General features: G+C 55.4%; 1 protein-coding gene across 1 annotated transcript; it reads left to right on the top strand.

Annotated features, from left to right (window-relative positions):
• Positions 1 to 319: 319 nt before the first annotated feature.
• TMEM61 (transmembrane protein 61) lies at positions 320 to 11,710 on the top strand. The gene is made up of 3 exons (XM_079778239.1): positions 320 to 830; positions 5,153 to 5,502; positions 11,281 to 11,710. The coding sequence occupies exons 1-3, from the start codon at positions 816 to 818 to the stop codon at positions 11,543 to 11,545; spliced, it is 630 nt and encodes a 209-aa protein (XP_079634365.1). The 5' UTR covers positions 320 to 815; the 3' UTR covers positions 11,546 to 11,710.
• Positions 11,711 to 12,691: the final 981 nt, after the last annotated feature.

A 12,691-nucleotide genomic window follows, 5' to 3' on the forward strand; every position in this document is an offset into this window, starting at 1 on the left:
TTTCCCTTGCTGTAAAGTGGGAGTAAGAAGGGGGGCTCCGGAATCCTAGATCCCTCTCTGGCTGGGCTTTGGTGGCTCTCAGAGCAGTCGTCTCCGTTCCCAATCCCCCACCCCCTCCCTCACCCCAGGAGGGGGGTGGGACGTAGTGGGGGCAGGACAGCCCCAAGGCCAGACGATTCCCTACTGTTCAGGGTAACAGTCTCGGCGCTCCCCGGGCAGGAAAACCGTAACCCTCGCCAGCCCCACGCGCGCTTTCGCTTTAAGGCCGGGCGGGGCGGCACCTGGAGCCGCCCCGGAGTCGCGGGAGCTGGTCCCGGAGTTTCCGCCAGACCCGGCGGCCGGCGAGGACGAGGATCCCAGGAGAGGAGCGGCGGGCCCCGCCCAGAGCCCGAGCCCAGAGGGCAGGTCCGCAGTCGGCCGAGCCAGGGCCGGAGCCGGGCGGTCCCCAAGCCGGTCCTGGGCGAGCCCCGCGGGGTAGCAGATGAGCGGCTGGTGCGCGCCGCCGGGGACCGCGCCTGCGAGGGAAGTCGGCTCGGCACCTCCGCTCGGGTGCGGGGCGGCGGCGGACCCGACGGACGCGGCTGCGGGTAGGAGACAGGCGAGATCCCGGGACAAGACCCGGACCCGACCTTAGCGCTTCTGCGCGGCGCGGAGAGTGGGGCTCGGGATCGTCGCCAGGGCCACCCCCTCCCGGCCGGCGCCCCCTGCAGACCCGAGGGACTCGTTTCCAGGTGCTCGCCGCTCTCGGTCCGACAGCCACCATGCCTCTGCCCCCCGGATCCCCGCGCCCGGACCGCCCCTGACGCCAGCGCGCGATGGCTGTGCCCCAGGTGGGTACGAGCTTCCTCCTCTCGCTCCTTCGGGAGCAAGCCGGCTGGCTCCGCCTGACGTCCAACCCGTCTGGTCCCTTTCCCTCACCTTGACCGCGGGGGCTTGCTGGGCAGCCTGCAACTCGGCTGTCTTCTGTGTTGTAACTCGCTGAGCGGCCTTGGCCCAAGGCCCCAGGCGCGCAGGGCCTCGGTGTAGGTGGAGATATGGGCACTTCTAGTTTAGACGACCTGGTCCAGTTCTTTACAGCAAACTGGCACCTAACGTTCCCTTGTGGGTAGCAGGACACCACGGTGTTACTGTGCCCATGTCACAGAGGAGGGAAGGGAGGCACGGAGAAGCGAGGTGTTGGGCTGGGTCTTGAAGGGGTGGGGCTGTGAAATGAGGGTCCAGGATGGGGACAGAGGGCTCCCCAGCCTGGGAGAGCAGCAGGTGTAGGGGCCCCCAGGTGGCAGGAGTTTGGATGTGTTTGTGTGTGGGAGGATGAGGGAGGTGAGCGAGGGCGCCTGCCAGCCTGTCAGGCTGAGTGCCGGGATCAGGGCTTCTCCGGGGTTGGGGTTATTCCCTCCAGGGCAGGGAGTTCCTTCTTCCTCCCCCAGCAGGGTGCTGTGTACACAAGTGTGAGAGGTTGTTACCTGGCCCTTAGCGGGTCTGCCTAGGGCTGGCCAGCAGTGTGTGTGTGTGTGTGTGTGTTTAAAATACATTTTTATTGATTTCAGAGAGGAAAGGAGAGGGAGAGAGAGAAAAAAAACACACATTAATGATGAGAGAGAATCACTCATCATTGATCAGCTGCCTCCTGCACGCCCACTACTGGGGATAGAGCCTGCCACCCGGGCATGTGCCCTGACCGGGAATTGAACCATGACCTCCTGATTCATAGGTCGATGCTCAACCACTGAGCTACACTAGCCAGGCAGTGTGTGGGTTCTTGACCTTGTGCAGGAAAGATTTCGCAACAGGAGTCCAGGTGATTGAGAGTACTTGATTAGAGCTGTGGACTGGGAGACAAGGAAGGGCTTAGGAGAGAAGAAGCAACCGGAGAGCCTGGGCGGGGCTGCTTTTGACACTGACCTCGGACAGACTGACAGTTTTCTAGCCCCATGTCCTCGGGACATGTTGCTGCTCTGAGGATCACGTGATGGGACACCAGTAAAGTGCTTGGTGTGATGTCCAGCCCATGTAAATGCCCAGCACACACCTGCTGTCATCATCATTGTGTATGGAGGCCCAGGGAGAAACGGAAAGGAAACATCCACCTGGGGATCATGCTCATCTCTGCGGAGCAGGCTGAACGTTCTTCTCTATTTTGCATTATTATCCCGCTCTGTGGTTTTCTCCTCTTCCCACAGGAAAAAGCATTGTGAGTTCCCTGATGCAGGAGTGAGTTCTTCAGGTGTTGAGAAATCAGTTGTATCTGGGTGTGGGCAAAGTCTCTCACCTGTCTGGCTCCTGTCTCGTTTGCAAAACAGGAATTTCTTTCCCTGCCCTGTTGTGAGGAGTCAGATGAGATGCTGGGTATGAAGGGCAACTGTCAAGAGCCATAATATACAGCCTAGGGCTTGCGGTGATTGATTTGCTGTTTTGGTGGGTTTGTGTTTTTTTTTTCAAGTTGGTTTCTCCAGCTTTTTCTCTTGACAGCCTCTCCTTGCTGTCTGACTTTGTGGGGAGGGAAGTCAGGTTCTTTTCTTCCCCCATGAAAATGCCTGAGCTGGAGACAGGAGGCACTTGCCTCAAAGACAGATTCACAGGCAGAGAACTGCAGGTAATTTGCAAATGGCCCAGATGGATTGGTGTATATTATAGATTCTCTTGTTACATGTGTAGATTCTCTCTCCCACATGTGCATGCACACACGTACACCCACACACTTTTAAAAAATATATTTTTTAAAATTGATTTCAGAGAGGAAGGGACCGGGAGAGAGAGATAGAAACATCAATGATGAGAAAGAATCATTGACCAGCTGCCTCCTGCACACCCACCTCCACTGGGGACCAAGCCCGAAACCCGCGCATGTGCCCTGACCAGGAATCAAACTGTGACCTCCTGGTTCATAGGTTGACACTCAACCCCTGAGCCACATCGGCTGGACCACACACATTCTCTTATTGATAACATGGGTGGATTTATTTCTTAACCACACACATTTAATTTAATATAATTTATTTATTAATCATTTTTTTTAATTGATGAGAAAGAGAAAGAGAGATATCAATGTGAGAGAGAAACATTGATGGGTTGCCTCCTGTATGCACCCTGACCGGGGAGTGAGCCCTCAACCTAGGTATGTGCCCTGACTGGGAATCAAACCTGCAACCTTGTGGTGTACGGGACGATGCTCCAGCCAACTGAGCCACACAGCCAGGGCACCACACATACATTTTAAAACACATTTGGGAACATACTCTTTAAAATTTTTAAATTTATTTTCGATTATAATTGACATACAGTATTATATTAGTTTCAGGTGTACCACATCGTTATTCAACATTTATATACCTTACAGAGTGAGCACCACAATAAATCTAGTAACCATCTGCCACCCTACATAGTTTATTGCGATGTTATTGACTCTGTTCCCTATGCGGTACTTTCCATCCCCACGACTTAGGTTATAACAGGAAGTTTGTACTCCTTAAGCCCCTTCCCCTTTCCACCCCTCCCTCCTCCCCTCTGGTGGGAACATGCCCTTTTGAAATCTGAAGCTTCACCTACTGGATCTGGAACATTGTGCACACCCCTCTGCTCCCCTAGGCGCATGCCTTTGAACAGCTGCTCCCCAGGGCATCGCTCTGATGTACCCTGTCTGGCTGGGCAAACTCCCATTTGGGAGGTGTTTCTGGCCATTGACGTCTCTCTGAGGTCTGTGAGTTCCCTGCTTCTCTGGCTCAGCGTTTGGGAGGGGGTGGGGGGGGAGATGGAACCACCCTGAGTCCTCCTGGCAGCCTGCTGGAGCACCTGCTCCTTGTGCAGATGAGGCAGCAGGCCTGGAGCAGTGGAGAGGCTCAGCCCAGACACAGCCCGTGAGCTGCGGTGTGGGGACCAGAGCCAGGCCTCTGCTTCAGGGCTGGGTGCTGAAGCAGCTGGAATCCTCTGGAATCCCCCCTCACCCGCTCTTCCAGCTGTGAGCAGGCTTTTCACACAACAAATATTTGGCCAGCAACACTTTCCCCCTCACTTAAGGGAATTTCTTTAACAAATCTTTATTTAGTAGCTATTATGTGCTAGGCTTTGGGGGATAGAGCAGCGAACAGGGCCAATATGGACAGCAAAGGAGAAGTTAATCACAGACAGGTAAGTACTGTGGTCCAAGAAGGCCGAGCGGATTGGGTATTTAAAGTGTCACTGGAGAAGGTTTCGTGGATGGGGCTGAGCGGAGCCTTGAGGGGAGATAATGGGCAGTTACCAGGAAGAGAACAGCATGTACAACGCCTTTGGGGACCACACAGACGTATGTTTTAGCCCCTTCCTGTCTGGGCCCAGGCTTCCTCCCAGTGTTTTTTTTTTTTTTTTTTCCTGTGCGTATTTTCTTTACCGAGTTGAGATAACACTATATGGGTAATTAGGTATTCTAAGTTGAAAAAAGTAAGATATCAAAAGCATTTCCCTCCTGTTGTTAAACATTTGTGCTAAGCTTGATTTTTTTAAAAAAAATGTCATTAATAGTCCATCTAGAGGTTGTGCCATGGTTTACCCACCATTTCCCTACAGTTGGACATTTTGGCTCTTTCCAAGTTAGGGTCATTATAAATAAGGCCACAGTGGACATTTTTGTGCGCAATTTTGCTTCAGATCATGAATTTTACCTTCAGACATCTCCGCGCCCTCCTTCACGCTTGCTCCCTTTCCTGTCCTGCATTTCGTGTCTTCCTCTGTCAGATGGAGGGGACACTGTCGACCCCTCGGGATTGTGACTGGGTGAAGTGAGGAATGTGTCACCAGCCAGCCCGATCCTGGCAGGCCCGGTGGACCCAAGAGGTGTTTGCTCTTCTCCCTCCCAATCTTATACCCACTGGGCAGTGAGGCCTCTGAGGCCAGGAGGGGGCCCAGAGCAAACATCGCCACCCTTACTGAACTCCTCCTCGATCCCAGGCGTGGTGCTAGCAACTTCAGACACATCCACTGTGACCTTCAAAACAGCCCCGCAAAGTTAGCATCATCTCCATTACACGGATAAGGACACTGGGGCACAGAGAACTCAAATGACCTCTCCAGGGGTGCCCAGTGACCTCAGGTGGAGGAGAACTAAAACCCAGGCTCCCAGTACTTGGCAGGCTGCTTACATGCCCATTTCTTCTCCCCTTTCTCTCTGCATGTCCAGAACTGTGACAGGGGCCAAGTGGCCTCCACCCTCCGCTACTGCATGTCGGCCAGCGGCACAGTGTTTCTGATCGTCGGGACGCTCTGCTTCGCGTGGTGGAGCGAAGGGGATAAGGGTGTTCAACCCAGCCAGCCGGCCCCACCCACTGGGTACCCGGCGCCTGAGGCCCCCAGCTCCTTGCTCAGGTCCATCAGCTTCTTCTGCTTTGGGGCAGGCGGCTTGCTGCTGCTCCTTGGCCTGCTGTGGTTCATCAAGGCCCATGCCTGGGAGTCACCCCGAAGTGACCCATATCACCTCTCCAGAGACCTGTACTACCTCACCGTGGAGCCGTCGGAGAAGGAGAGCTGCAGGTTAGTGGGGAATGGCGGGGGCTGCAGGTTGGGGCCATAGCAGGCCACCATTCTGTCATCATGCATTTGCTCATATGGGGCACCATTCCATCATCATGCATTTGCTCAGCAACTCACGGGGTTCATCCCCAGGACCAGGCATTTGTCTAAGCCTTGGGGACTTGAAGGCTGATCAGCACAGTCCTGGAGGAGTTTAAAGCCCCATGACAGAGGTAGAGTGGCATCCCCATGGGGTAGTTAGAGCTGTGAGAGAGGCATAGACACAGTCCTGTGGAGATATGGGGAAATCCAGGAAGGCTTCCTGGAAGAGGTGGAAAGCTGAGCTCAGCATGGTATGGGGCAGAGTAGCACAGTGGTTCAGAGCCCAGGCGCAGGCGTCAAACTGACTGGGACCCTCTCCTGGTTCTACTAACTAGCAGTAGGACTTCAAGTAGATCATGCAACCCCACTGAGCCTCAGCCTCATCTGAAATAAAACAGGAATAATAACAGCAGCAATAATAGCAAACACCTGTGTAGTACTGACCATGGGCCAGACACTGTTCTATGTGCTTTTCATATATATACTCTTTTAATCCTTATAGCAGTCCTCTGAAGTAGGTACGGTTATTTACTCCATTTACAGATGAGGAAACGGAGGCACCACGCTGTTACTAAGTAACTTGCCCAAGGACACCCAGGTAGTGTATGTATTTCAGGGCCAGGACTTGGACCAGAGTCTGTGCTGTCTCCCATTCCCTGGCTCGGGGGACACAGGGAGAATGAAATGAGATGATGCGTACGTAGAACTTAGCCCAGTGCCTGGCGTACAGTAGGTGCACAGTAAATGTCAACTTTTCCTCAAGAGGCTAAGGTGGTGAGAGGCGGGTGATGCAGGCAGAGTAGCATGTACAAAGGCTCAGGGGGGCCCGGGGGGGGGGCAGAGACAAAAATCTTGCAATAGACAACATTTCTCAAGCTTCATTTTCATTTTTACTCCCTCTTAGGAGGCTCTTTAGGCATTTTTTTTCTCAATCCTCCCCTGTAAAGTTTAAATACCACAGTTACATTATATATGTGTTTATGTTCTGGATGTGTATCTGTGCTTTATCTCACCAATACCAAGAGCCAATTTTTGCCTTGTTGAGAAAGTGAATTATGCCTGCACTTATTATGTATTCATTCATTCGACCAAGTATTGGGTGTACCCACATGTCAGGGGCCTGCGTACATCTTCTCCAGCCCTCTTTCCCCTGCAAGGTAAGAACTGGTGTCCTGTCCAGACGACATGGCTCAGTGGTTGAGTGTCGACCTATGAACCAGGAGGTCATGGTTTGATTCCTGGTCAGGGCATATCCCCGGGTTGCGGGCTCAGTCCCTAGTGTGAGGCGTGCAGGAGGCAGCCGGTCAATGATTCTCTCTCATCATTGATGTTTCCATCTCTCTCTTTCCCTCTCCCTTTCTCTCTGAAATCAATAAAAATATATTTTAAAAAAGGGGGTGGGGGAATGCATGCTGAGTTAAGGAATGTAACAGGTTATTCCCACTACTGGCTTGTGAATCCTTGAGGTCAGAGACAATAGAGGCCACTTAGTCCAATGGCTGGGCCTTGGTTTGACAGAGGCCACTTTTTTTTTAATTCATTTATTTTTTATTGAGGTATTATATGTGTACATATCTTACCATTACCCCCCCACCCCACACCCATACATGCCCTCACCCCCCAGAGTTTTGCGTCCATTGTTTATGCTTATATGCATGCATACAAGTCCTTCGTTTGATTTCTTATCTCCCCTGACAGAGGCCACTTAGTCCAATGGCTGGGCCTTGGTTTGACCCGCCTGTTAGAAGGGCAGGGCCTTGGGAACTCTCCAGCCAAGCTCTTCACTTTTTGGGTGAGGACCGGGTTGCAGAGAGACCGGTGACTGGTCACACCACAAGTCAGTGGTCAGCTGGAGCCAGGCCAGGCCTCAGGGCCCTCTGGCCCAGAGCTGGCCCTCCCCACCCAGGGTGGCCTGAGTGTAGGGGTGGGTGTTGTCCGTACACACAGCCCTGTTGACCCAACAGGGCCCGGGCCACAGCTGCAGGTGGGGCCACCGGCCTTCACTCCCAGCCGGGCCAGGGAGGAGGCCCTCCCAGGAGGCCGCAGAGTGCTCCAGGGTTGGAGACCCTTCTTAGATTCAGAACCGGGTGCTGGAGGTCAGGGAGGCTGCTGCTGTTCATGCCCTGTCCCTGGGGCTGACTCAGCCCAGCCCTGCCGCCTGGGAGACCAGCATCTGGCCCCCAGGGGGAGGTCACTCTACTGCTCCTGTCCCAGGCACCTCACTCTCTGAAGATAAACCCAGGTCAGAGACGCCTTCTGGGCTGATGGCTTAGCCAGGTTTTTCCCCCTCTTGGACCTCATTCTCCATTTACTTATCTACTTGTTCTTTCACACATTTAACAACATTTACCGAGTACTGTGTGGTGGGTCCTTTGCAGGGCACCGACAACGCCACACTGGACGAAACCCCTGCCCTCTCGGGGCTCCCATCTTATGGGTGAGCCCCTAAATAGGGTGGCTAGACAGGATGCACCCCAGAGCCACCACCCTCAGTGAGCACAGCAGAAAACGCATGGTCCTATTCAGACAGGAGGGTTTCAGTCTCTGCTCTTTTCTTTGATAAGCTGTGTGTCCTTGGGCATGTTACTTAGACTCTCTGAGCCGTGTCTAATTCCTCATCTGTCAGCTACGGGTGACAGACCCTTTCCCTAGGATTGTTGTTAGGTTCAGATGAGATGACAGGTGGGGAAGTGCGTACACTTTAAAGTTCGTGCACACATTATCTTTGGCTGCCATTAGGATACTTTATAGTTTACAATGGATGCTATGCCCACTAACTGATTTGAGCCTCAACTGCTCGTAAGTGGAGCAGCTTATGAGGGAAGTGTAAGGATTAGGCCCATTTTACAGATGAGAAACCTGAGGTTTGGAGAGATTAGGCGCTGGGTGGGGAGAGGTGTGATAGATGGAGTTGGCTGAGTTTTGCAGCCAGACAGAGCTGGGGCTTTGCTGCCTGGTTGCTGTGTGGCTTTCACTTATCTGTACCACCCAGGGTTGTCATGAATGTGAGATAGATTAGAGGGCTGAAGTGTCGGGCAGGTAGTGTGTCATCCCCGTCCCTTCCCCTTTTCCTACCCTGTTTGCCTGACTCAGCTGAGGACAGGGGAGCTGGCGCCAGGCCAGGTCTTCGGCCCCAACCGGGCTCCAGAGAGTGGTGAGCCCAGCCCTGAGGAGCTTCCTGTGCTTGGCACCACAGTGGCAGCTGGCCCCGTGCCACCGCAGGGTGCCACACCCGGAGCACCATGGACAGAGCCTCCTCCGGCGCGTGCGCTGTGGCCACCCCTCACGGACACTTGGCGCTACATGAGGGCCGCTCCAGTCTGCTTCCAAGCAAACTTCCTGCTGCAGGCTCACCTCACCTATGCCCTGCCCTGCCCTGCCCATGGTTAGCGCTGGGGTGGCCCCAAGCACATCCAATGCCTGTGTCATGTCTCCAGAGCTTGGAGAAGAGGGGAGCGGCAGAGGTGTGGCTGAGAAGTGACCACGGCAGGAGGGGCTGGAAGCCTTCTTACCTCCTTTTTTTCCTGAGTGTTGTCAAAGCTTTTTCCATTTTTCTCTGCCTTGAATCTATAAAATGAACATCATTACCCCCATTTTACAGATAAGGAGAAAGAGGCTCAGAGAGGGTTGTGAACACAGCCTCGGTCACACAGCAATAGAACCTGGTTTGCCTGCCTCCAGGAGCAATGATCTTGGCCTGCCCTCACCTGCAAAGGATGCTGGGAGTGCAGAGAAGGATGAGGTCTCTTATTAGCTTCCTCTGCTGCGAGGCTCCTGGGCTGGCTCCGAGGAGGAGGGTCTGGGAGAGAAGTTTGGAAGAGCACTGGGTGGGGAATCCCAGCTTTGGCTCCTGGCGGGTGCCCTCCGTCACCCTGCCTGCTTCATGACCTGCCTGTGGCTGGAGCAGCAAGCCTGCCTCCCGTGGGCCGCCCTGAGGGCTGCGTTGGGCTTGGGCTGAGAAGACGCGTTGCCCAGAGACACGCCGTGTCCCCAGCGGATGATGGGTGCTCACATGAGGGGCATCCGCAGGTCCCAGCTTGGCTCCTCCTAACCTCTGGAGCGAAGTCCCCTCCACTTTCTCTTCTGTCCTCTGGGCCAGCCTGTGCCATCGGCCACTCCTTTGTCTAGATAGGCAGGCCCGCTGTGTGGGCTGAATGGCTTCCCCGCCAGCTGCAAACTGGTGACCCTGGGCGAGGGACAGCCTTCCTGCGGGAGATCCGGGGTGAGCTTTGCTCCCCACGCCCCTTCCTCCAGGAGACCTTGGAGACGTGGTGGCTGGCGGCCATTTACAGAGCATGTGCCAAGCAGCCCTGCATCATCTCATTTAATCCACACCCAGTTCTGTGGGGGAGGGGCCATTATTGTCCCCATTTACAGAGGGAAAACTGAGGCTCAGATTAATGGAGTTACTGATCCTGGTCGCCCACCAGGAATGTGGCAGAACAGGGAGTTGAACCAGCCAGTGCGCAGACTCACAGCCAGGCCTCGAGTGACTGAGGTGGGAAGGGACTTTCAGGATCACCTAGTGAGCCCCTGTATCTGACAGTATCGCCCCCAAAGCAGAAGCAGGCCTCGGGTCAGTGACACTCCCGCCCCACAGAGTCCTATGGGGAGGGAGGGAAAGGGACTCCCCAGAGGTGACCCCCTGGGGCCCTGAGGGGCCTGAGGGCTGGGGTCCGTTCTTGGAATCCAGCAGCAGAGCCTGGATGGAGGAGCCTCAGGACCTGGTCCCTGCCTCACGTCCCTGCCCGGTGGTTCATTTCAGGGAGGTGGAGGCCAGTCTCAGAAAGCCAGGCTGCTCAGAGACAGGCGTGGCTGACGTTACCTCCGGGGTAGAAGAGCAGAGGTACTCCCTGGGCGGACGGACCACATCAGGGCCTCCGGCATCCAGATGCACAGGAGAGCTGAGGTCTCCCATCCTGCTCGGAGCGTCCACAGCTCTGGCTCTTGTGAGAGAGATGACAGCCCAGTCGGGTGTGGCTCAGTGGTTGAGGGGCGACCCAGAAACCAAGAAGTCACCGGTTTGATTCCCAGTCAGGACATATGCCCAGATTGTGGGCTTGATCCCCAGTAGGGGGCATGCAGGAGGCAGCCGATCGATAATTCTCTCTCATCATTGATGTTTCTATCTCTCTCTCCCTCTCCCTTCCTCTCTGAAATCAATAAAAATATGTTTTAAAAAAGAGGTATGACAGTAGGCCGGGAACCCTTCTGCCTGTGGACCATCATTCAGTCTTTCAACAAACACCCCCCCAGCATCTGCCCTCAGTTCCATGACCCTCAACGTCAGTCCCTGCCCTAGAGGACAACCAGGTGGGGTCTGTGTGGAGCAGGAGAGCACTGTGGGAGCCCAGAGCACTATGGGAGCTTTGCTGGGGGAGCTAGCAGTCAGGAAAGCTTCCGAGAGGAGTCTCAGGGGACAAGTGGGGACGAGCAGCAGGGAAGGGTGAGGCGGGTGAGGACTCTCCCTACAGAGAGAGCCGAGGAGGCCTGGTGAGCACGTGGGGGAGGGCAGGGTGGGTGGGACGGACGGCTGAGGTTGGCAGGGCAGCTCATGCCAAGCTCCAAGTGTGTATATGGGGTCCCGGGGGACCCGCAAAGAGTTTGGCCCAAGGCAGGGCCCTCCCTCTCTCTCCCTGACACGCTGTGGGTTTCCCCCTGCCCCTGCTAACAGCCTCTGTTCTCCTGTCCCTCTAGGACCCCAGAGCTGGTTGCCATCCCCACTTATGAGGAGGCCGTGCACTGCCCACTGGTTGAGGGGCCCCTGGCACCACCTGCATACCCCACGGAGGAAGACCTGCCGGGCCGCGCCTCCGGGGCTGCCCTGCTTGGGGACCCGCCCGCCTCGCCTCCGCCCAGCTACGAGAGTGTCATCCCTGCTGCTGCCGCCATCCCTGGAGAGACAGTACCAGCTGGTTCAGACCACAGTGGGAGGCGGGGAAAGGCCCCTCGCAGGCCCTGAGTCCAGAGACAACGCATGAGCTTCTTGCAGTGCCTGCCACGGGCCTGGCTCACAGCAGGCACTCCGCGGACGGACGTTGGCTTCTCAGGGCTGTGTTATCCTGTTGCTGTGTAACAAGTGCTTAAAGCGAATCCCTTTCATTATCTCTGCCGGCTCTGTGGGCTGCCTGGGCCCAGCTGGTGGTTCTTCTGCCCCATGCGATGTGTGTGGGGCTGCCGTCTGGGGGGGGGGGGGGGGGGCACCGGGCCAGAGCGCCCAAGAGGGTGCACTCCTCCCGCTGGCAGGTAGGGCTGGCCGTCAGCTGGGAGAGTTTATTGTGCAGATGAGAAAAGGGGGGCCCTGAGGCAGAGCCAGGATACACTGAGTTCATAACCAGAAGGACATGGACTCTGCATTCAGAACACCGTGCTGGTTCCGCCATGGACCAGCGGAGTGACCTTAGACACGTGGCTTCTCCTCTTTCTGCCTCAGCGTGCTCACCCATAAAATGGGAACTGGGAGTTACAGTGGCATCACCTTCTGCCTCAGAGAGCTCGGCTGAGAGGATTAAACCAGGTGCTAGCTGCTGACACTGAAAGCCCACACTGACGCTGCAGCTCAGTGCTAATGCATCTGACAGGCAGTGTCTATGGAGTATGTAGTGATTGTCAGAGTTGTTCACAGAGGTAAGCCCCACCCCTCCACCAGAGGCAAATTCAGCTTCTGCTCCCATATCTCCCGGGACAGGGAGCCGGTTACCTCTCCTACTTTCTTCCTGTCCAGCTACATTATTCATCCCTACATCTCTGTACCACCCCATTCTCAGATGAGCAAGCCAGCTTAGAGGTTAAGTAACCTTTCCGGGGTCACACAGCAAGCAGGGACTCAGAGTCCTGGGGCTCAGCTGGGCATTCACCGAGGGCATACTGTATGCTGGGCCGCCCTCTGCCCTGGTTTTACATCCTCAAGCCTGCTCTGCTGCAGGTGGTGTTCCCATTTAACAGGCCTGGAGACTGAGCCTCAGGGAGGTAAAATCACAGAGAATAAAGGCAAAGCCAGAGCTTGAGCTGCCCTCCCTCCCTCTCTCCCTCCTTCCCTCTCTTTCTCTCCCTCTGTCTCTCTCTCACACACACCATACGCATCCTGAGGATATGGGTGGGGATTGAT

This window comes from Cnephaeus nilssonii (assembly GCF_951640355.1).
Source record: "Cnephaeus nilssonii genome assembly, chromosome: 7".
In the NCBI taxonomy this organism is placed as follows: domain Eukaryota; kingdom Metazoa; phylum Chordata; class Mammalia; order Chiroptera; family Vespertilionidae; genus Cnephaeus; species Cnephaeus nilssonii.

What these genes read in the sequence shown, in the direction of transcription:
- TMEM61 (XM_079778239.1), top strand. An exon ending in TCGGAGAAGGAGAGCTGCAG is followed by an intron (nt 5,503 to 11,280) that starts GTTAGTGGGGAA and finishes CTGTCCCTCTAG; the next exon opens with GACCCCAGAGCTGGTTGCCA.